The following is a 22388-nucleotide window of genomic DNA, read 5'->3' on the forward strand; positions in this document are numbered from 1 at the left end:
ATACCATGTACTTCCTCCGTAAACTAATATAAAAGTGTTTAAAATACTAAAACAGTGATCTAAATACTCTTATATTAGTTTACAGAGAGAGTAACAGTCAGCATTGCTGCTAACAGGATTGCCGCACGATCCTCACTCCAGCCCTCCAGATTCCTGTAAAGCGAAATTCCAACCCTCCAAGAGTTTGAGACGGGCCTGGTCCGCCGCCCAGCAAGTGGCCGGTCGGTGATCCTCACCTCCCGTAGTTAAGGCTCGCCGCCTTCCAGGTCGCGCTGCCGGCGAGACACGCAGGCAGAGCGCCGCTTTCGATGTCCTACCAACGGCTTGGATTAGCTTTTTTTTGACCGCAAACGGCTAGGATCAGCTTACTGGAACACGCCGCGAAGAATGCAAGTACGAGGAAACCCTTCGGATCGCTTGCAAAGTGTAACGCGGGCCGGGACTGACGTCTTGCGCACCAAACAAGCACACGATTATGTACTCCCTTCGGTCCTTTTTATTTCGCATATAAGATTTGATTGAAGTCAAGTCACGTAAAGTTTGACCAACTTTGTAGAAAAAAGTGCCAACATTCACAATTTGAAATCAATATCACTAAATGTGTCATGACTTAAAGTTTCATATTATATAACTTTAGCATGATAGATGTTGATATTTTTCATATAAATACGGTCAAACTTTGTGAAGTTTGACTTCAGAGAATTTTAATATGCAGAATAAAAAGGACCGGAGGGAGTACATATACTCTCTTGTTTTCTGAAGTTCCGCTCTCGGGCATGATGACACTTCTTGATTGACACATGATAAACTATGATACCACTTGCAAGTCAATAAGACTGTGTGTTCCGTGCGAGAGACAGAGACATGCTGCAACGCCAAGCAAGCCCAGCCCCGCAGGAAACCCGGCCGGCTGGGGACACCGAGTCCCCATGCTGCCATGCACTCCGTCGGTCTCTCATGGTGGATCGGACCAATGGTCTTTCTTTCCTCCCCACAAGACCACATGCTCTGCCACTAACCAACGACACAACCAAAAGGGCCCTCCTCCCATCCCATGCATGCACAAAGCAATCCATCAATCGGTCACGATTCACATGGATTGATTCATCTTTCCATCTTAGTACTTACTTACAAGCAACAGTGGCGACAAGCGGACAATCAATCAGTAATTAACGAGTGCGCTTAACTTGTAGTACAACTGCTAGTACTACTATCTGGTTACCCAGCAGCGCACTCCGAAGCCCCTGCTCTGCTGCTTGCCGGCCTTCTCGCCGCAGTCGCAGAGCAGGTGGCTCAGCATGTTCACCACGCTGGTGCCGATGGACGTCACGTTCAGCACCGGGCTCACCCGGACCCCGCCGCCGCCATGGCCGTCGCTGCCGTTCCTGCCGCCGCCGTATCCGTAGTAGTAAACCGACCTCGCACCGCCACCGCTGTTGCCGCTGTGAGCGCCACCGGATGCGGCCGTCGTCGTCGTCGGAGCGACTTTCTTGCAATGCGGCCGCTGGTGGGCGCCGACCGTGGCCGCCGCGGAGCCGGTCGACCGGCTCCGCATGAGCGGGAACGCCGGGCAGGTGAACCTCCCTGACGCCCCCGACGCGGCCGCCCCGGCGGAGTTGACGCTGCTGCTGCGCGCGAACGGGGACGCCCACGACCGCGGCGCCCTCTGCCACGCCGCGGCCTGGGGCGGCTTGGCGCGTGAGTGGGGAGTAGTCGGCGGCAGCGGCGGCACGGGGAGCAGCTTGCCGTCGGCGAAGAGGCGGTCGGCCGGCGCGACGTCGGCGGCTGCCGCGTTGGCGAAGTCGAACTCCGGCTCTGGCGCGCGCCGCCGCCTCCGCCGCGACATGAGGGACGCGTCCGACCGCCTTGGCTCAAGCAGAGTGGTGCCTGGACATGTCGTCGCTGCCGCGGCGAAGACCGCGAGGTCGTGCGAGAAGGAGATCCTGGGGCTGATCAGCTCCGCCGAAGCCTCCTCCTCCTCCATCTCGCTACTGGATCGGCAAGGGAAAGTAAGTTCTTGTCAATGTCAGAGATTCAGAATGCGATGTGAGAGCTGCTGCTACCTAGAAGAAGAGTGAGAGGAACGTGGATATAAATAGGTGGTGTGGTGAGTGTGGTGCGGAGGGTGCTGCTCGGGTCCCGGCGGCCAGGACGGCAGGGCCCGTGCACCGTGCTGTACAAACCTCGCATCCGATCGAATTCTGATTGCAAGTGAGAGGTGAGGTTGATTCGATCTCACTCGCGCCACCGCAGGGATCCTGGTCCCTTGGTCGGTCGGGTCACCTACCTACCTACGTCAATGAACGGCATAGGAGGAGTAGCTCCCTTTTTCCGTTCATTGAACGTGAATTTTTGGCAATCCAACATGGCCAAGCATCAACCTACAAACAATCGATCCTAGTTTACTTCTCGCCTTGCTGTAAACCTTTTTTCTGAATCTCGTTGGAAGATTTCATCACACTGATTGATTTTAATTAGCCACTTAGGTCACATCGTTTTCCGAATTAGTTGGGCACGGATACAAATCGCGATGCCAGATTGCCACAGCACTGTACGTGCCGCATGGCTCGACATGGATGGACACGAAAGGAACCCGAGCTCAGCAAGCAAGCAGGCTCAGCAGCTCACACTTGCCCCGGAATGGAACAGAATATCATGGCGAGGGGCCTATCTAGTCCCTGTCTCCATGAATGAAATGGAGCAGTAGGATCCAGCACAAACATGGCGGAATGGGCTTCCGTTTTCGTGCGCATTTCGATCGATCGATGGATCAAAAACCTCCAAACGCGAACAGAAGAGGAAGGTTTGCTCCTCCCCTTTCCTGCATCGCGGAACAGGGAAATCCTACAGCGAGTAGGATCCTGGTGTCTGCTCTCTGCCCTGCCTCTACACTCTAGTAGCCGCTAGAGGAGAGAAAAAAGCGGGGGGCGGGGACGCTGAAACCTTGTCCCTTGTGCCCGGAGTGGTGAAACATCCAATCGACCAAGGCGAAATGGCAAGGTGAATTATTTCTTCCGGGATGAAGCGTGTCGTGCAGTGCACCGTGGATGCGCTTGGCACTTGCACCCCTTTTGGACAGTGGGCACTACTCCTCAATCATTCGACACACGCACACTCCTCGCTCGCTCGCTCGCTTTGGCGCAACGCTGGCTGGGCTGGACCAGGATGCATATGGATCGGGAGGGATCATTGTGCATCCAAAAGAAGCATAATGTTCTATCTACACGTAGTACTAGTAGTACGAGCTTTGCCAACTTTTCGAACCAGCAAGTTATCGCGCTGATTAGTACTAAACAGGTTACACTTGCACCGACCCAACGTGCTGGTGAAGACGAGCTGGGATAGGATAGGGGCATAGGTGTGGTGTGGTGGTGGTCAAAGGCTATGGGGCCTCTCGAACAGAGCCGCCCACATATTATAGGGCAGCATGCATGCGTGGATACAACTATGCATGACGTTTGGACGTGCGGCGCACAGTCATTACAGGTTTCTGATTCTAGGGGAGCAACTGTTCCTCCTCGGCGCGCACTGTGCTCGTGTCTTTGACCTGCATCCACCGACCGATCTCTTCCTTCTCTTCTACGGCGGACGGCGCTGCTCTGCTGTGCTGTGGTGTGCATGGGGGTTAGTCTCTGACGACAGTGTCTGGTCGGCTGCTCTCGGGGTCCCAGCCACTCCTGGATCTATGGTGGTGGTGGATCTTGGCATCTTGTAGCCACCCTCCGCTGTTTCACTCGGGAAGGATGAAAATGGATGCGGAGCCACGTTTACGTGACCTTTTATCTCTCTCTCTCTCTCTCTCTCTCTCTGCAACTTTTTCTCGGGTGAAGTATGTTTTGAACCTTGAATTCATATGGTTCGTCGGAATTAAACCTTAACCTCCCAATCCATGAGCACCCTGTACTATTTGATCCGGACGAATCCCAACCCTAGACCCGTACAGACTAGTTTGGCAGGTTGGGAAAATGATAATCCCGGCCGGGATAATCTCTTACTGTCACTGACTATATAGCCCCACATGTCATATCTACATTTTTCTATTTCTCTTTGTGGTCGTTTAGCACGGGCGCCGGCGATCGTTGGGTCGGCTGCATCGACGGCGTCGTCGGTCGCCTACTCCTCCACGCTCAGCGGTGGTACATGTCCTTTTGTCTTTGTTGAATTTGCGACTCACGAGTGCATGTACATCTGCCTCCCAGTATCATGTGGCCTGCACGCCTCAGTACAGCTTCCCGTTCGGTGAGCATGGACAAGGACACAGACACGAATGAGCACGCGTCCTGAAGCGACCGTGGTGCATGAAGAATGGGAGGGGCGGCGCGGGCATTCCAAGACCGACGCGGTTGCCGCGGCGGCGAGCTCCCAAACGTTGGCCTGGATGAGGAGACGGTGCCCATCGAGCAAGGAGTGCCTCGCGCTGTAGCCGGCCAGCAGGCAATGCTCGAGCTTGCGGAATACGTCGACGTGGCGCCCAAGTGCGTCGAGGTGCTTGCGGATGGTCTCTTTGCAGATGGCGCAAAGGTATGTGAGGCGCGACAGTTTACCACGTCGTTCATCTCTTCTTAGTCTCGTCGGAGTATCGGTGTTTCTAGGTTTGCCAGCATCTTCGCCAGCGCCGTGAACACGTACTGCATTTGCATTGCACTTAGACGGTACATGTGTGATGCATGCATGCAGCATGCTTGTATCGTTATTTACAGGGTGAGCGCATCGATTATGTGCGTATGGAGAGTAGCGCCTTGATGTTGAGGTCTGTGACGCCGTCCTTCCCAGCGCCGGCATGGCCATGCCACGGCAGGCGATCAGCCGGTCTATGAGTTCCGGCAATCGACGGCTCCCCGCCTGAGCCTTGTGATGGGACATCAGCCGCTCCAGACCCTGCCCCGCCTTGTCGTCTCAGCTGACGCATCCTCCAGCCGAACCCTTGCAGACCCATGTACGTGCACGGCGTCGGCGGCACTAAGTCATGGACGTTCATGGGGCCCGCCATTGTCATCAGCTCCACACCTGTCTCGAAATCCCTGGGCTCCTTGCTCCCGGCCTCGTCGAGCACCCTCGCAGACCAGGCGACACAGACAGTTGCAACATCTCCTCTCACAGTGTGCTGATTTCCAGCGAGATGAGAGGGTTGGGAATGGAAGATGGATTTGACAAGTGAGCCAATGTAGTCAGTGAGAGTAGCCGTTGATCCCGGCCGGGATAACCATTTTCCTGGTCTGCCAAACAGACGTAGGGTCGAGATTGAGCGGGATCGGAGAGCACAGGGTGTCGATTTCGGGGATTGAAATGTCAGGGTTTGATTTGGACCAGCCGTATAAATTCAAGGTTCAAAATAGACTTCACTCACTTTTTCTGGGATGAAACTTTTTCATCCATCATTCAGTTTCACAGGAACCACTAGGATCTTAATCCAACGGTTCGGAAACAGATTGCACCATTCATCTTCAACCTCCCTCCCTTCTTCCTCCCGCAGCCCCCAGCCTACCCCGCCCTAACCGACGGCCTCCACCACCCACCGCCTCGCCCTCCCCTCAACCTCCCCCGACTGCCGTTGCTGCCGCCACCCCGACTATCCCTCTATGCCCCACCACACTAGGGGAGACTTCCGGTGATCTTTTGCACCACCCCTTGGATAGATAATGGGGCAATGAATTCACCCTAAGATAGTGTCACGACCCCAACACAACGATGGGATGAACAATCAGATCCGTACCAATTTTGGGATACAAGAGGAGGGATTTCAGATGAGAAACAACAACAAGGAGTGAGATACAGGTAGAATATAGGTGAGGAATAGGAGCGGGAGGACAGAAGGGTTCAAAACGTATCAATTTATCGATGCCCTCCTCTGTGTTGCCCATCCTTCCTTACATGCACCATTGCAGATTCTCATAGCTAGGCCAAACCCCAAACCCGATAGCCCATTGCAGAGAGAAGGCCCAATCAGTGTAGTTGGGCATGACCTTTGGGCATGACAGATAGATAGTGGGGGCTATTTGCTGCTCCACGCAAGATACGTCTTCAACTAGGGTTTCTTGTGCCACCGATGTCGCCATCTAAGAAATTTAGGTCCATCCTTCCTCACAGGCACCATTGCAGATTCTCATAGCTAGGCCAAACCCCAAACCCGATAGCCCATTCCAGAGAGAAGGCCCAATCAGTGTAGTTGGGCATGACCTTGGGGCATGACAGATAGATAGTGGGGGCTATTTGCTGCTCCACGCAAGATACATCTTCAACTAGGGTTTCTTGTCGCGTCCCTCGCGTCGCCCCCGCCCTGGGCGACTCGGGGGCTCTCCAACCCTAGGGCCGCCGCCGTCCTCTCCTTCTCCCCTCCTTGCGCCGCCGCCGGGTGACGCCGCCGGGTGAAACCCGCGTGGAAGACGGCGGCGGCAGGGGGACTCCCTCTCCCGACTCCCCTTCCTCTGCGGGCGGCGGATCTAGGCGGCAGGCGGCGGTGTCCTGCGGCGCTCGCGGTTTGGCGCGAGGAGGCAGGCCTCGGCGAGCGGTGGCGGGGCGCGGGGCACGCGGCGGCGAGCCTCGGCAGGCGGTGGCGGCTGCGCGCGGGGCTGATTCCGGGGCGGCGGCGCGGGCATGGATCCATCGCGGATCTGATCCTGCGGGCGCGGTCTCGGCTTCCCCTGCTCGGCCGGCGGGTCTCGATGGGGGGCTTCCCCTTGCTGAGATCTAGCTGCGGGATCATCCAGATCCCGGCAAGGATGGCGGCGACCCGTGCACGAGGGATGGAGGTCTTCGATCAGATCCGGGTGAAAACCTGCTATTGGCTATTGCCAAGGCCGGCGATGGCGACGCTGTCTGCGTCGTTCCCTTCCTGAAGGCATCGTCGTGGAGAAGTTCAAGGCCACTCTCTGCTACCTTCGGGGGAAACCCTAGATCAGTAGATCGGATGACGGCGGCTCTCTGGTGTCGTTTCCCCCCTGGGGGCGTCATTCTTGGAGGTGCACACGGGCTCGAGGGACTAGAGGACGGCGACTTTGGTGGAGCGGTGCTTCATCTTACACATTGATGGTGGCGGATCTCGGCGGTGTGGCGCTGTGGAGACTCGGCGTCTGATGCGCGGAGATGGACTCGTGCAGGAGGTGGAAGTTGTCTGGCGTCATGGTGGCATTGATGGAAGATAGGCCTGGCAAGGTCGGTGCAGCAGTACAGCTCTGAAGATGGATTGGTGGCAGGCGGCTGCGGCGGCCTCATACCCGGCAGGGGTCCTGGTTGAGAAGCACGCCGGACTGGTGGGTGCCCATACCAGGCAGGCGTCCTGGGTGGGACCTCAAGTCTTTAGATGTTTAGGTTTGGCTGCATGGTCTGTTTGGTATTAGGCCCAGACTTTCAGCGCCCCTACATCAACTGGATAGGGATAGCGACAGTTGTTGCTTGTTTTGGTGGCTTTAGACTTATTGTTGTATGACTCTGTACGGTCTTGTGTCAATAATTAATAAAATGGTCGTATGCATCGCCTAGATGCAGAGGCCGGGGGTCGTCCTCCTTTTCTAAAAAAAACTAGGGTTTCTTGTGCCACCGTGTCGTCATCTAAGAAATTTAGGTCCATCCTTCCTCACAGGCACCATTGCAGATTCTCATAGCTAGGCCAAACCCCAAACCCGATAGCCCATTCCAGAGAGAAGGCCCAATCAGTGTAGTTGGGCATGACCTTGGGGCATGACAGATAGATAGTGGGACCTATTTTCTGCTCCACGCAAGATACGTCTTCAACTAGGGTTTCTTGTGCCACCGTTGTCGTCATCTGAGAAATTTAGGTCCATCCTTCCTCAGAGGCACCATTGCAGATTCTCATAGCTAGGCCAAACCCCAAACCCGATAGCCCATTCCAGAGAGAAGGCCCAATCAATGTAGTTGGGCATGACCTTGGGGCATGACAGATAGATAGTGGGGGATATTTGCTGCTCCACGCAAGATACGTCTTCAACTAGGGTTTCTTATGCTACCGCTGTCGTCATCTGGGAAATTTAGGTCCATCCTTCCTTACAGGCACCACTGCAGATTCTCATAGCTAGGCCAAACCCCAAACCCGATAGCCCATTCCAGAGAGAAGGCCCAATCAATGTAGTTGAGCATGACCTTGGGGCATGACAGATAGATAGTGGGGGCTATTTGCTGCTCCACGCAAGATACGTGTTCAACTAGGGTTTCTTGTGCCACAGCTGTCGTCATCTGAGAAATTTAGGTCCCATCACCTCCGACTGTCATCTTGATGCTGAGAGGGGGGGGGAGGGGCTCAGATCTTCAAGACCTCTGTGTTCTTCGCCATCGTCTAGCAGTGATCATCATAACCATGAGGTTAGAGAGTTTTATGTCCTCTTAGATCCGATTATTCAGATCTGATGAGTTTATGTTGTTGTGTCAAGCCTTTTTTGTTGGTCTGATTCTTTGTGGAGGTGAAACCTTTCATCGACAACATGGTGAAGATATAGTGATTCGACGGCCTGCACTTCTAGGGAATTATCCCCGACCCAAGTACCTTCATCGATCAAGGCTTCCCATCTTTTTGGATGCGCGACTCAAGGCGCTTTCAAAAATCATTATTGGTAATGTTCGTGTGGGTGGAAGAGTAACAACAACGTTGCTCTAGTCAAATTGCAGCCTCTTTATCGGAGTCTTTGGAGTTTTTCTTCGAGCAGAGATTGTCGTCATGAAGAAGGTGTTTCCAAGAGATTTCATTATAATTCTTAGTCATAGGAGTTACTTTATATTTTCTTGTATCTTAGGTCCAAATCAATGTACCTGTAATTGTTATGAGTATGAATAAAGTTACGGGTGTTCGCAAAAAAAAAAGATAGATAGTGGGGTTCTCTTCTCCGATGAGTGATAATACATGCAGTATGTGTAAGACTAGAGTACTGGATGGTTGTAATTCGGCAGTGTGAATTTTGGACGAAGTCTGTAGTATGTACAGGGGTGATAGGTTGGATGGGAACTTCTGCTCTGATTACTATGCATGGTTGTAGTTAAATTAATTTTTGGTTTAATTATGTATTTGGCACTGATCTTAATTTACTGGATAAATTATACAGTAAAGTGGTTTGTGATTTTTTTGGTTTTATACTATCCATCTTAATAAATGAACTTATTATTCGCACTTCAGATATCATTCAGGATAGTGAAGTCTGCACCAAAATATTGACCAACCCCGTGGGATGCAGTTTTGTTTTATTTAGAGATGGATTGAAAAAATCCAAGCACCTTGTACAGAATGTGTCTGAAAATTTGAGTAACATCTTCATACCAGTGAGTCTGAAAAACTATTGTACCATCTTTATTATACTGGATTTTATTCATTTTGTTCCTTTTTTGGTACCACTCAGTACTTTGATGTTGCCATAGGGGACATCGCTGGTCAATGGACTCCATGATGAGATAACCGGCGGCGCCATCTCTGATTCTATGGATGAGGACGTACATACACCACCGGCAGCCACTTACTGGGATAGTAGTCATTAGTGAAAAAACAATAGTTATACAAACGAGTGAAGTGAACCCATCTCCAATAGTCTAACAATTCTTATCTTTAGACCATTCTGAGCCATTTACGAACATTACAACGAATATGATCAAGACATTTATGGCTCCCACATAAATAAGAAGTTGTGCGACAGCTACAAAGTAGGAATTTAATAAAAAATAGAATAAAGATATACAAACAAGAACTAATCCCAGCGAAAAGGCAGAATAAATGGGGTTGGCAAGTAATACTACTCCTAGACCCCTAGTAGAAGAACAGATCCCCCAAATAGCATAAGAATCTCATGTATTGGTCCAGGTAAATCCATTATGGATAAAAAGAAATTAATAGTATAAAAATTTTCATGAACTGACTAAAACTAAAGGATTCAAGGAAGGAAAAAAGGATTAGGATTCAAGGATGGTAGGATAGTAACAAATGTTTATGGACGACTCCTAATTAAATTAGAATAAGAAATTGCTTGCAATCTTTTTTGCAATTTTCATTAGTTGCTGTTGGCAGCTAGGTGCATGTAATACATTGAAAACTTGCTGCTATCGGCAATGACAATATGCGTGTATTTGTAGGCAGAGTTGTTTATTGTCTATTTTGGTCGCATCAGGCAATGTGTGAACTAAGCTTTTGCCATTGCTGATCGTGTATTCTCTCTGTGCTAGGAAGCATAGTTGCAGCTTATCCCCTAGATCAGTGTAAGTATGTTTAACTCAAATATACTTGGCATTTGGTATTTAAAAGGTACCACTGTCCTCTTGCCATGCTCAATCTGCTGTAAAGGCCGCCAGGAACCGTGCCAATTTGAACAATGGAGCCATTGGCCTGTTTCTATTGCGAGGGGACACGTGGTCCTAGGAGCATCAGGAGGTCAGTCAATTCGCAGGGTCTAACCTGAAGTTGTCTAGAATCTGGAGCTAACTTCATTGCCTCCATTGTTAGGCTAGAATCTGGAGCTAACTTCATTGCCTCCATTGTTAGGCTAGAATCTGGAGCTGATAACGGTGCAATTACTAACCATCAGTTCACAGAAACGCAATCTGACCTGAAGTTACAGAGTAGTCAAGGGTGATATACTGATATGCCATGACCATCTGATAAGAAGAAAACAGAATATCTAAAGAAGCAATACATATCCTGCTAGCCAGAGAAAGTTGTGGCGGCCAGTGAGAATATCAATGGACATAGCTCAAGACCCCACGATTTTCTTGCCTTCTAAAGATTTGTTGCCAATTGAGAGTCAATAGAATGTCCAGATGCATGAGTATTCGACATCTGCCTTTGTTCTGATCTATAGAAGCAGTGGAAGTAATACTTGATTTATCATTCAGTGAGAAATCACTAATTTTTCATTAAATCTCATATCTTCAGCAATTTGCTGGCAGGAGCGTGATGACTGGCACCAAGCTCGCTAGGGATGGAGGAGGGCACTGTACAGAAGAGGAAGGGAATGTAAATGGGATTGGGCATTGGTATAGTGAGTCTCAGTTTCGGTCAGGCTGCCCACCATGTGTGTGTTTAAGCTGAAACAACATAAAGCTATTTAATTATTCATGTTTATTTATCTTTCATGTGATCCAATTAAAATGTCTAATCAAAATTTTGTAATCATGTAGGTGGATTATATTGGGGTTTATGGATGTTAAACTTCTGGAAAGGAATATTTCTTTTAACTATTTTGAGCATGTATATTTCACTCGGAATCCCCACCATTGTTCTTTGTGGACTAATTCTGATTAATACTTGGCAAAAGCATATCAGACTATTCTTTTATAATTACTTTTGATTACTATATTTTGGGTAATTCCGAGTACTACATATTTGGCAGGACCATAGGACACACTTTAGAACAAAATTAGTTACTATTTTATTAGACTCAGAATTGAATGATGATATGGTGAGAAGTAGAAATATGAAAGTGATGAGCACAACAGTCAACTGTTATATCGTGGGATTTTGGACAGCCATCCTAGAAGAGGTCACAAGATCAAACTCATCTTGTAACACGAACACCTAATACCATCATTGATGACCCATCATCAAATCGACAAACGCCGGCTTAACATATAAACTTTGCTACTTATTGTCTATATTATAGACGTGCATTGCACGTGCATACTCACTAGTATGAATAAAGTTACGGGTGTTTCGCAAAAAAAAGATAGATAGTGGGGTTCTCTTCTCCGGCGAGGTCTGGCGTGCCAGAAGGGAGGAAGAAGGTGACTGATGCTAGAGAAATTTTCGCAAAACCGATTTTTTTTAGGGAGTCTCTCTGGGCAACTGTGCATGTCTGTGGTCTACTGGTCTCTTTTTTTTTTTGCTGTTCCCGTGTCTGGACCTGGGCCTGGACCTAGACGATGGAAGAAAGAAGCGGTGGATGCTGGGCTTGGGCCAGATTTCTATTTTCATTTTGTCTGTGACGAGTACACCGCAATTTCCTCGCTGGCGTCTCTCTGTGTGTAGACTCAAAAAAAAAGTCTCTCTGTGTGTAAAAGGGAAGAAACCCGGGCTGGCTCCAGAATTCTGCTTGACCATTCGATGATTCGGCCGAATTTCTACCTCCAGTAATGAATTTGACCTGTTTATAGGGACTGTTTCTTATAGCTTGTATTTATTTCGATCACCAGTTGCTTTCATAGCTCAGTTGGTTAGAGCACCCGTTTAGTAAGCGGGAGGTCTTGAGTTCAACTCTCAATGAAAGCAATTGTGTTTTTCCCTATTCCAACCATACCATTATTATTTTTTTCCTTCTCTCTTCATGGGATTACTTTTTGTTCAATGAAAGCAACAAACGAGGACAGGGGTTCAGAGGGTGAGTATGACAGCAAAACCAATGTACACTCCAGCAGAATTCTACAACAACAACGTTCAGAGGGGAGAGTGATAGGGAAAACTTCCAACACTCCCCCGTGTTTCAAAAACAATAGTAATTCGCGAAAATGCAGGCCGACATATTGGTCTTAGAGCTACAAAGTAACCAACAAGACCATCGCATAGCTAGAAATGTTATGTCTAAACTCTGAAGAGTCTGAAATTCAGAAACTTCAGAAACAGCCGTTGTAGAAAGGACGGAATCTAGTGCAAACTTGTGTTCATTATGAATTCCAGTCACAAACAGTCACCTCGGCACCGGTCAGAAAGCAGCAGCAACATTATTTCGTCTCGAGTTATCGCTCTGCCTCTACTAACCATTGATAACCTGATACGTCACTGCTATCCTGAAGAACTTTGCACCAGGTGACACAAAGCGCCAGCCGTTGTTGCCGCCTAAAAGAACCAGCGACTTAGGGGTGGCTATCGAAAACTAAAATTACGACCAGGAAGGCGCTTTGCTTCATTCTGAATTTCGGTCGCGATCAAAAGCGACAACATCCCGTGCAAGGTTCTGACCACTCGCCTTCAACAACAAATCTCGGATGTGGTGGATGTGGACCAGTCCGGGTTCATCAAAGGGCGGAGCATCAGTACGCAACAGAAATTGTCCAATGCTGCGAGACCCGTCGGGCTCCCTCGCTGGTCCTGAAGCTGGACTTCGCCAAAGCCTTCGACTCCATCGACTGGAGAAGCCTTCGCCGGATTATGGAGGTGCGTGGCTTCCCACCTCTCTGGTGTGACTGGATGGACTCGATATTCCAGTCCTCCCTGTCTGCTGTGGTCCTCAATGGCGTGCCCGTGCGATGGATCAAATGCAAGAAGGGGTTGCGGCAGGGGGACCCCCTCTCCCCCTACCTATTCCTTCTTGTCGCGAATGTGCTCCAACAGATGGTCAAGAGAGATGGTGGGATGCATCACCCCCTGTTTGACGATGCGCCGCCACTCGTCCTCCAGTACGCTGATGACACCATCATCATCATGCGTGCCGAGCTGGACGGGGTTCGGCGTCTCAAGGGCATCCTGGACGACTTCACGGCGGCGACGGGGTTCGTCATCAACTTCCACAAAAGCACAATCGCGCCCGTCCATGTCCCCGAGGATGACCTTGGTGAGATGATTCAAGTGTTGGGCTGCTGCGTTGGGAGCTTCCCTCAAATCTACCTCGGTCTGCCGCTCTCCAACCGCAAGCTCTCCATGGACGACTTCCTCCCACTCATTGCCAAAGCTGAGCGCTACCTCTCCGGCTGGTGCGCTCAGCTACTGTCCTTCGGGGGGCGCCTGGTGCTGCTCAACGCCGTGCTGGACGCTCTCCCCACGTATGCCATGTCTGTGATGGAGGTCCCGCCCTCCGTCCTTCGGGCGATCGACGCCCTTCGCCGCTCCTTTCTCTAGACCGCGACGGACAAAGCCTCTGGGGCCCAGTGTCTCGTGGCTTGGGACCGCGTCGTCCGCCCCAAGGGGGAGGGGGGGCTGGGGGTGCGTGCCCTCCTGGTTCAGAACCGGTGCCTCCTGCTGAAGCTCCTTCACCGTCTACACTCGCGCCAGGATGCGCCGTGGGCTCGCTGGGTTTGGGGTGAGCTGGGACGCTCGCTGCTGTCCTCGGCAACGGCGGTGTCGCTCCCCGGACCGCACTGGGCTTCCCTTGCCAAGCTTATGCCAGTGTACAGGGCGGTCACCACCGTGTCCGTCGGTGACGGGCGCACCACATCGTTCTGGCTGGACTCTTGGCTGCCCGGTGGTGCCCTCTCCGTCCAGATGAGCTCCCTCTTCTCCCACACCACCATGCCTGCGGTTTCAGTTGCTCACGTCATTCAACACGGGCTTGCTGGGGTCCTCGTCCCCCGCCTGAACCATGCGGGCGCCGGGGAGTGCGCTGTGCTCCTCCCAATCATCCGGGCGCTGGCCCTCACTGCCAGGGCGGATGTTCGGACCCTGCGCCATGGCTGTGGCAAAGGTGACGGGCTCTCCTCCGCTGGCCTCTACCAACTTTGCCACTTTGGTGGGGTGCTCGCGCCGTACGCCGACTTCGTCTGGAAGAACTACGCTCTCAGTCGCGTCCGCTTCTTCGCCTGGCTCCTGGTCCAGGCTCGAGTCCAGACGAGAGACGTCCTCCTGCGGAAGCACATCGTGGACGCGGATGGGGCTGGCTGCCCCATCTGTTCGGCGCCCTTGGAGACGGCGGAGCATCTCATCTTCGGCTGCCCCTTCGCTCAGAGTTTCTGGACCACGGTGGGGTTTGTCCCGTCGGTCTCATCCGTCAAGCTGTTGCACACTATGCAAGCTCCCGGCTCGGTGCCGGTGCGGACGGGATCGACCTTCCTCCTTCTCTGTTGTTGGCAACTTTGAAAGCACCGTAACGCGGTGGTCTTTCAGGGGTTGCCCCCGTCACTTCCCCGTCTGCTGCTGTTGTGTAGAGAAGACGCCGTGCTTTGGCGGGTGCGTCTGCCTGTTGCTCTAAAACAGGCGTCGGAGGCATGGCTTGGCTGCCTGGCAAACACTCCTGCTGCCTGATGCATGCCTGATGCGTGAAGCCTGCCGCCCCCCTCCCCCCCTCTCTCGCTCCTCCCCGTAAAATGTACTTGTGCATGCTGTTTACCTGGGCATTCTGGCCCCCATATATAGAAATTCAGGTGGGGAAATCTCCCCCCGGTGAAAATTCAAAAAAAAGCGACAACACTATAGTCCTATGTGACGGAACAAACTCTACGAGGACAAAATAAGGGATTCCGTTCCAGGACCGGCATATTATTCAGGAACTTAATTCAGTACTCAGAAGCTGCAAGATGAGGTCTGATATATAAGTAAGGGTCCAACTATGTCACATCTCTCACATCTAAGATGAGGTCTTGAGTTCAACTCTCAATGAAAGCATTTCTTTTTCTTTCTGGACTAGTCTCGTCAAAACTTTTCTTTCTGATATATAAGTAAGGGTCCAACTATGTCACATCTCTCACATCTATGATGATGTCATGTGTTTTGTGATCCTCTTGCTGGCCTTTTTTGTTGTTTGTTCTCTAGCCTTTTTTTTTATTGTTTGTTGTCGGGTTAAATACACACGGGCTGCCTGGCAACGCCAGCGCTAGCTACCACGAGCTAGACCCGGCTCCCAGCCCTCCCACACCGGCCTTGACTTGATTGATACTCCCTCCGTTCCTAAATATTTGTTTTCTAGACATTTCAAATGACTACTACATACGGATGTATGTAGACATATTTTAGAGTGTAGATTCACTCATTTTGCTCCGTATGTAGTCACTTGTTGAAATGCCTAGAAAGACAAGTATTTAGGAACGAAGGGAGTACAAGTCTGTGTATACAATGAAAAAGCAGCTCGTATCCTTTACCTTTTTTGCAAAGTGTCCTCCGGCTTGTCCCTAGGTTGACGTCTTTCAGGTCAATTTACCCCATCTGCAAACATGAAAAATGTTTATGATTTTCCTAAATCACAATTTTGAAAAAAATAATCTGGCAACTTAAAAAATATCAATCAATTTAAAAAATGTTCATGAATTCAAAAAATTCACAATGTTTGAGAAATTAAAAAGTATTCACAAATTGAACAAAAATGTTCGTGAATTAAAATGATTTTCATGAATTTGTTAAATTTTTTTGATTTCCTAAAAATATTCATGGACAAAAGAAATGTTCACGAATTGAAAAAAGGTCAAGAATTTTAAAAACTACATTGAAACAAAAAAAAATGGTCGAACCTAGTTGCGAGTTGATGTTCGACTTGCAATTGGGTTAAAAAATATCGATGCAAGTTGCGAGTCAAGTGTGGACCTGCAACTGTGGTAAAGAAAAGGATCAATGGCCGAGTTGCATGTCAATGGTGGACTTGAAACTCGGATGGAAAAAATATATTTGAGCCCAGTTGCGAGTTGATGGTTGACTTGTAACTATAGCAAAAAAGGGTCAAACCCAGTGGTGAGTGGATGATTGATCTACAACTGAGACATAAAAAAGTTAGCCCTAGTTGCGAGTCAGTGGTGGACTTGCAATTGAGGCAAAAATAAACGAGCCTAGTTGCGAGTCAAATGGTGGGTTCGCAACTAGGGCAAAAAATGATCAAGTGCCTAGTTGCATGTCAACGGTGAACCTGCAACTGAAAAACAAAATTGTCTGCCGAGTTGCGAGTCGATATTGGATATGCGATTGGATAAAAAAGGGTCAAACACAGTTGCAAGTCGATGGTGGACTTGCAATTGGGCCAAAAAAATGTTGGGTCTAGTTGTGAGTCATGGGTGGACATGCAATTGGGTTAAAAAAAGATCAAAGACCCAATTGCATGTCAATGGTGGACTTGCAACTGGGACGGAAAAATGGTCGGGCGAAGTTGCGAGTCGATAGTTAACTTGCAACTGCAGCAAAATAAGATCAAGGGGCCTAGTTGTGAATTGATGGTTGTCTTGCTACTGGAATAACACAAGGGAAGACCCAGTTGCAAATCGATGGTTGACTTGCAACTCGAACAAAAAATTCAACCACTAATTGCGAGTTGGTGGCAGACTTGCAACCGAGTCGTGTATTTAAAATTTACTTACCAATAAAAATGTTTATCAATAGAAAATATGATCAAGTGTCCACTTGAATGTCAAAAAAATGATGGACTTGTGTTCGAAAAAATGGTCGGGCCTAGTTGCGAGTCGATGATTGACTTGCAACTGCAGAAAAAAAAGATCAATGGGACAAGTTGGGAATCGATGATTGTCTTGCAACTGGAGTAAAAGCAAGGGTGGACAAGTTACGAGTCTATGGTTGACTTACAACTGAAAAAAAACAAGTCAACCCCTAGTTGCGAGTTGGTGGTGTACTTGCAACTAAGGTGCGTATTCACAAATAGTTCATCAATAAAAATGTTTATCAAAAAAGTTGATCAAGTGCCCACTTGCATGTCAACGGTGGACTTGGAACTTGAAAAGAAAATTGTCGGGCCAGTTGTGAGTCGATAGTGAATTTGCAACTGGATAAAAAAAGACCGAACCCAGTTGCAAGTCGATCGTAGACTTGCAATCAAGTAAAACAAATTACTGGGTCCAATTGCAAGTCTTGAGTGGACTTGTAATTGGGGCAAAAAAGATCAAGCACTAGTTGTATGTCAATGGTGGACTTGCAACTGGAACGAAAAAAGGTTGAGCCCAATTACGAGTCGATGATTGACTTGCAACTGGAGCTAAAAAAGATGAAAGGGGCAATTGTGAATCAATGGTTGTGTTGCAGGTAGAATAAAACAAGGTGAGGCCAGTTGCGAGTTAATGGTTGACTTGCAACTAGAACAAAAAAGTCAACCCTAGATTATGAGTCGGTGGTGGACTTGCACATTCAAAAATTGTTCATCAATAAAAATGTTTATCAAACAAATAAATGACAAAAATAAAAATTAATCATGCATTTTTAAAATTTAAAATTTAATTAACTTTTGAAAAAATTGAACAACAAAAAATGTTTAATTAACTAAAAAAGATGATGTCCTTATGCAAAAAAAAATACAAAAAAATCTAGTTACACTCTCTCCTCTAGAATGAACCTGCAACAAAATGTACAAGAAGAAAAGGTCCGACAAAAAAAATGGACGCACAACATGAATGTGCCTATATGTGAACAAACAAATAAGATGACACGGGAATACACCGGCCGACGACACAAGATCAAGAGGTTGCGCGAAAAATTACTACAATAAAATCCAACGGACATCACCTTAGATAAGCCATTGATAAACCTGATCAAGATGAGATTTAGCAAATCCTATTTAAAAAAATCATAAATTTCGAACGAACAAATGAGAAAAAAAAGGAACAAGGAACAAGGAAAAGGAAAAGGAAACAGAAAGAAGAGAATGAGACGAATAGTTCTCCATCGAATGCACATACTGTTCACGTTTTTTTTTTTGGAACACCGCTCTTCACGTTCTCCCTGTAGCTTATATACATGAAAAAAACAACACAAAACTGAAACAAGGTTGGAAACAGTGACGCGATGGTTAAAGGAGTGGGAGAACGCACAGAAAAACAGGCCAAAAGAAGAGCCCGGACGCAGGGATAGTGGGCCGACAAAAGACCTGACACAGTTCTAAAAAAAAGGACAACGTGTGCAGGACACATAACGGGCTGAGGAAAAACGCAACGACGTCGCGGACGTGGCCAGGAACTGGAATCAACAGCTCGCACGAATAAACAAGCAACAGTAGATCGGACGGTAAGGGACTTAGATGTGACATAGTATTTCACATCTAGATGTGAAATAGCAAAACTGTATAAGTAAAGATGAAAAACCACGATACCAGATTGAAAAAGCTAAAGTTAAAATTTTGTTCAACACAAAGTCCACTTATATTGTGCAATGACGACACAGTAGTAATTCACAAAAATGCAGGCCTAGATGTTGATCTCAGTGCTTCAAGGCAACCAAGAGACCGCAACATCGCTAGCAATGTGTTGTTAGAAGAGACTGAACTTCGGTATTCAGAAACTGCCAGCGTAGAAACGATGTAATCTAGTGCTAACTTGTTGGATTCATTATGAATTTTTGTCGCAAACAGTCACCTCGGAACCGTAATCATTCAAAAAGAAAAGGCTTCAGCGGGACACCAAATGTACTTTGCCATACTATGTAGCTATCCTTTGCTAAATCATTCGGACAGCCAACTGTAACCAAAGAAGAGAAGCAACACCAAAAACTGCGAGCCGAGACATCGGGTATAACATTCTGAAGTGGAGTTCAGAAAACTGCAAGTGGAGTCTCAAGAGAATAAACATTCAGTATTTGAGAAACGGCAAACTGTGTGTATCGCAGGCACTCACATGGTAGATTGAGTTCATTCTGAATTTCAGTTATACACAAGTCACCATGGCACATTATCTCTGATCTTAATATGTGGAAAAATTGACTGCATATAAGAAAAAATCCGGGCACCAACCGTCACTGAAGAACAGAAATAACACCAAAATGTGCTAATCTAAAAAAAAAAGAGTGAGTCGAAAAATGGATGTAACATTCTGAGGCAGAGTTTAGAAAACTGCAAGTGAGGCAATCTGGAGTCTGAAGAGACTAAACCGCAACCTGAGAGTATCGCAGGCACTCGCACATGCTAACTTGAGTTATTCTGAACTTTTTTCGTTATTCACAAATCACCATGGCACAACAGTTCAAAGGCACTGACAAAACAATGCTATGTTCTAACAGGGACACGTCCAACAAAAGACAAAGTATAGATAAGGGATTTCAAGGCCTTGTGTGACCCCCTAATGTACCGTGCCAGCACCAGTATGTAACTATCCTTTTGCTGAATCCTGAACCATTCAGATCGCTAACTGTCACTGAAGAACAGAAACAACACGAAAATTTTGCGTGAAGAGACTGAAATTCAGTATTCAGAAACTACCACCGTAGAACTAATCGGAGCTGATTCTGAATTTTAGTGGCAAACAGTCACCTCGATATACACTGCCTTTAGTTTAAAAAATTAATAGTACTCTGCATTCAGAAATCTATGAGCTGAGAAATACATATCGCTAACAATGCAGTGCCTGTCTGAAGAGACTAAAATTCAGTATTGAAACTGACAGCATAGCATGGATGGAATTCAGTGCTAAAAATCACCTCGTGAGCAAAATCAAAACTCAAAACAAACAACACTGTAGTGGTATGCTACATTACAGCGATGTGACAGGAGAAACTTAACTCCGTATTCAGAAACGGCAAGCATAGAAGGGTTATGATAAACTTGAGTTAACTCTGGATTCCACTCACACACAATCAGTATTGCACCACAGTTCAAAGCCACACCAATTCGGACAAAAACTAGATACAGAATCACAGATAAGGGATTCCAAGGTATGTGAGCTTCAGAGAAGAGGAACACCAAATGTACTCTGATCCACTATGCAGCTATCCCCTTTGCTGAATCCTGAATCGCTCAGACCGCTCACTGTCAGTGAAGAACAGAAAGATCAACAAAAATTACCTTGTCAAAGATGCATGAGAAACTGAGAATTGAGAAGTAGGGCAATTACCTTGTCCTGGTTCTCTCCGGAGGGAGCAGCCTCGCTGCTATGACCGACGATGTAGAACAGCACGCAGGACGCCACGCTGAGCGCAAGAGAAGCGCCGAGAACGGCGAGGATGCCGTAGAGCCTCCTGGTCCCGCTCCCCTCGGGTTCTCCTGGCGCCGCCGGGGATGGCGACGATGCGCCGCCGCACGAGGCTCCGAGGCGGCTGATCGCGGCGCGTAGGCCGCAGGCGCGGGCGGCGTGGCGGCTCGCGTCCCTGATCCTGAAGCTCTCGATGCCGCGCGGGCGCTCGGGCTGGCCCGCGTCCTCCGCCGTGACGTCCCTCACCCAATCCGAAGCCGAGGAGCCGCGGGCCATAGTAGACGAGAGGAACCTGTCGAGGACGATGTTGCCCCGGCGAGCTTTGGCGCCGGCCATAGCTGCCGCCTCCTCCGGGATGAAGTGCTCGGGCCGGGGCTGCTTCCTGCCTCGAGCAGGGGGAGCTGGGTCGCCTGCGGCCGGTGCGCCCGCCGAAGTTGATGCCCCCGCGGAGGCGATGCGCTCCGGGGAGTATTGCTTCCTGCTTCGCGACGGCAGGCGGCGATTGGTGTCGGGCGGCGAGGCGTGCGCGATCGCCACCGTGGCGCCGGGCGCTGACAGATTACTCCGTTCAGTGAGTACAGATGAATCATCAAGATCAAGAACGCAACCAAGAACTGAATGCTTCGGATTGTTGATCGATCTTACCGGCCATCGCAGAGAAGTCCGAAGACGACGACGCGCCAAGAACAGGCGACTCGGAGCCGGCACCGTCGGGAGCTCCCACGGCGACGAACTTCGTCGGCCCGGCCTGCTTCCTTGACCGTGCGCGGAGGGAGTTGTACGGCGGCGTCGCGTCGGCAGCCGCTGATCGGAACTCTGACGAATTCGCCACAAGATGAATCAAGATTCAAGAACGGACGCGCCGCAGCCTTTAGTTCAGGCAATCGGTAAACACATGCCGGTGTTTGGAAATCTTACCGAAGTGAGTCTCCATAGGGTCCTCGAACGCCTCGCGGTCTTCGCCCTTGATGTTGGCAGACGCGGCCGCGGCCTCATCGGACTCCGGCGAAGGTTCCTGCGCCAAAGAAAGAACCAACAAGAACGTCAAGAAACAGAGCATTCCGCTCTTTCGGTCGCCCGCCGCTCCGAACCACCATCGATCAATCACCTCAAGATCCTGCTTCTTGGCGCCCTCCGACGCGGCGGCGCCGACGGGATTGTGCGTCTCGGGGACGCGCTCCTGTTCGCCCTCCTTGGCGCCGGCGAGAGCCGCCGACGGAGCGGGATCCTCCCCGCCCTGCTCCGTCTGCCCCTCGAGCGGATCAACAGCCGCGCGCTCGTATTGCTCCATGGGGATCGAGTTCTTGGCGTGGACGAAGATGAGGGAAGGCGAGGGGAGGAGGAGGAGGGAAGGCGGTTGTTCGAACTTTGAAAGAAGGCGGGGGCAGGCAGATGGTGGGGGCGAAGCCAAGGGCGCGAGCGGTTATGACTTATGAGCAGTTCCTCTCCGGTGTTGAGGCTCGGGTGTTCACGGGATCGGATGGTGGGCCCTGCTCTTCGCTTTCCTTGAGATCCGTTCGAGTGCAAATGTTGCATACTAACAACGTTTTCTCATGTTCAAAAAAAAAAGAAAAAAGTAAAAAAAACAGAAGCTAACAACTTGACTTTTCATACATTTTTGGCCAGCACTCTGCTCCGGCGCGCCGGCTGAATTTTTGGCCGGTCCGGCCGCAGCCGTTCAATCTGGGCTCTAATAGCCGTCAGATCTGGCTTCTTATCCTTCTTTGACTTCATCTTCAACCTCCGTCCCCACGAGCCTCCGCCACGCACGCCTCCGTCCTCCTGCCCCGCGAGCACCCGCGTCCTCTCCCTGTCGTCGCTGCTCGTCGCAGCATCCCACTTCCTCTCCCCTTGTCGTTCGCCGCTCGTCGCCGTCGACGCTCGTGCGTGCAGACTTGTCCACTCGGTTGAAGCTTTTTTAAACTCAGGTCGAA

General features: G+C 49.5%; 2 protein-coding genes, 1 non-coding gene and 1 pseudogene across 3 annotated transcripts; 2 read left to right on the forward strand and 2 right to left on the reverse strand.

Moving 5' to 3' along the window:
- Positions 1–1075: 1075 nt before the first annotated feature.
- On the reverse strand, positions 1076–2167 carry LOC123057624 (uncharacterized). The gene has a single exon (XM_044480553.1). It carries the CDS (start codon positions 1982–1984, stop codon positions 1211–1213), a length of 774 nt encoding a protein of 257 aa, XP_044336488.1. The 5' UTR covers positions 1985–2167; the 3' UTR covers positions 1076–1210.
- A 9952-nt stretch (positions 2168–12119) lies between these two features.
- On the forward strand, positions 12120–12193 carry TRNAT-AGU (transfer RNA threonine (anticodon AGU)). Its single transcript has one exon. It is a non-coding gene; the product is annotated as a tRNA-Thr (tRNA).
- Positions 12194–13336: 1143 nt separating this feature from the next.
- LOC123056647 (uncharacterized) lies at positions 13337–14875 on the forward strand (annotated as a pseudogene).
- Positions 14876–20081: 5206 nt separating this feature from the next.
- On the reverse strand, positions 20082–21938 carry LOC123057625 (uncharacterized). Its single transcript, XM_044480554.1, has 5 exons — positions 21563–21938; positions 21373–21469; positions 21100–21270; positions 20377–21005; positions 20082–20291 (listed from the first exon to the last, which is right to left on the reverse strand). Exons 1-5 carry the CDS (start codon positions 21743–21745, stop codon positions 20289–20291), a joined length of 1083 nt encoding a protein of 360 aa, XP_044336489.1. The 5' UTR covers positions 21746–21938; the 3' UTR covers positions 20082–20288.
- Positions 21939–22388: the final 450 nt, after the last annotated feature.

Source organism: Triticum aestivum, chromosome 3A, assembly GCF_018294505.1.
Source record: "Triticum aestivum cultivar Chinese Spring chromosome 3A, IWGSC CS RefSeq v2.1, whole genome shotgun sequence".
Classification (NCBI taxonomy): Eukaryota; Viridiplantae; Streptophyta; class Magnoliopsida; order Poales; family Poaceae; genus Triticum; species Triticum aestivum.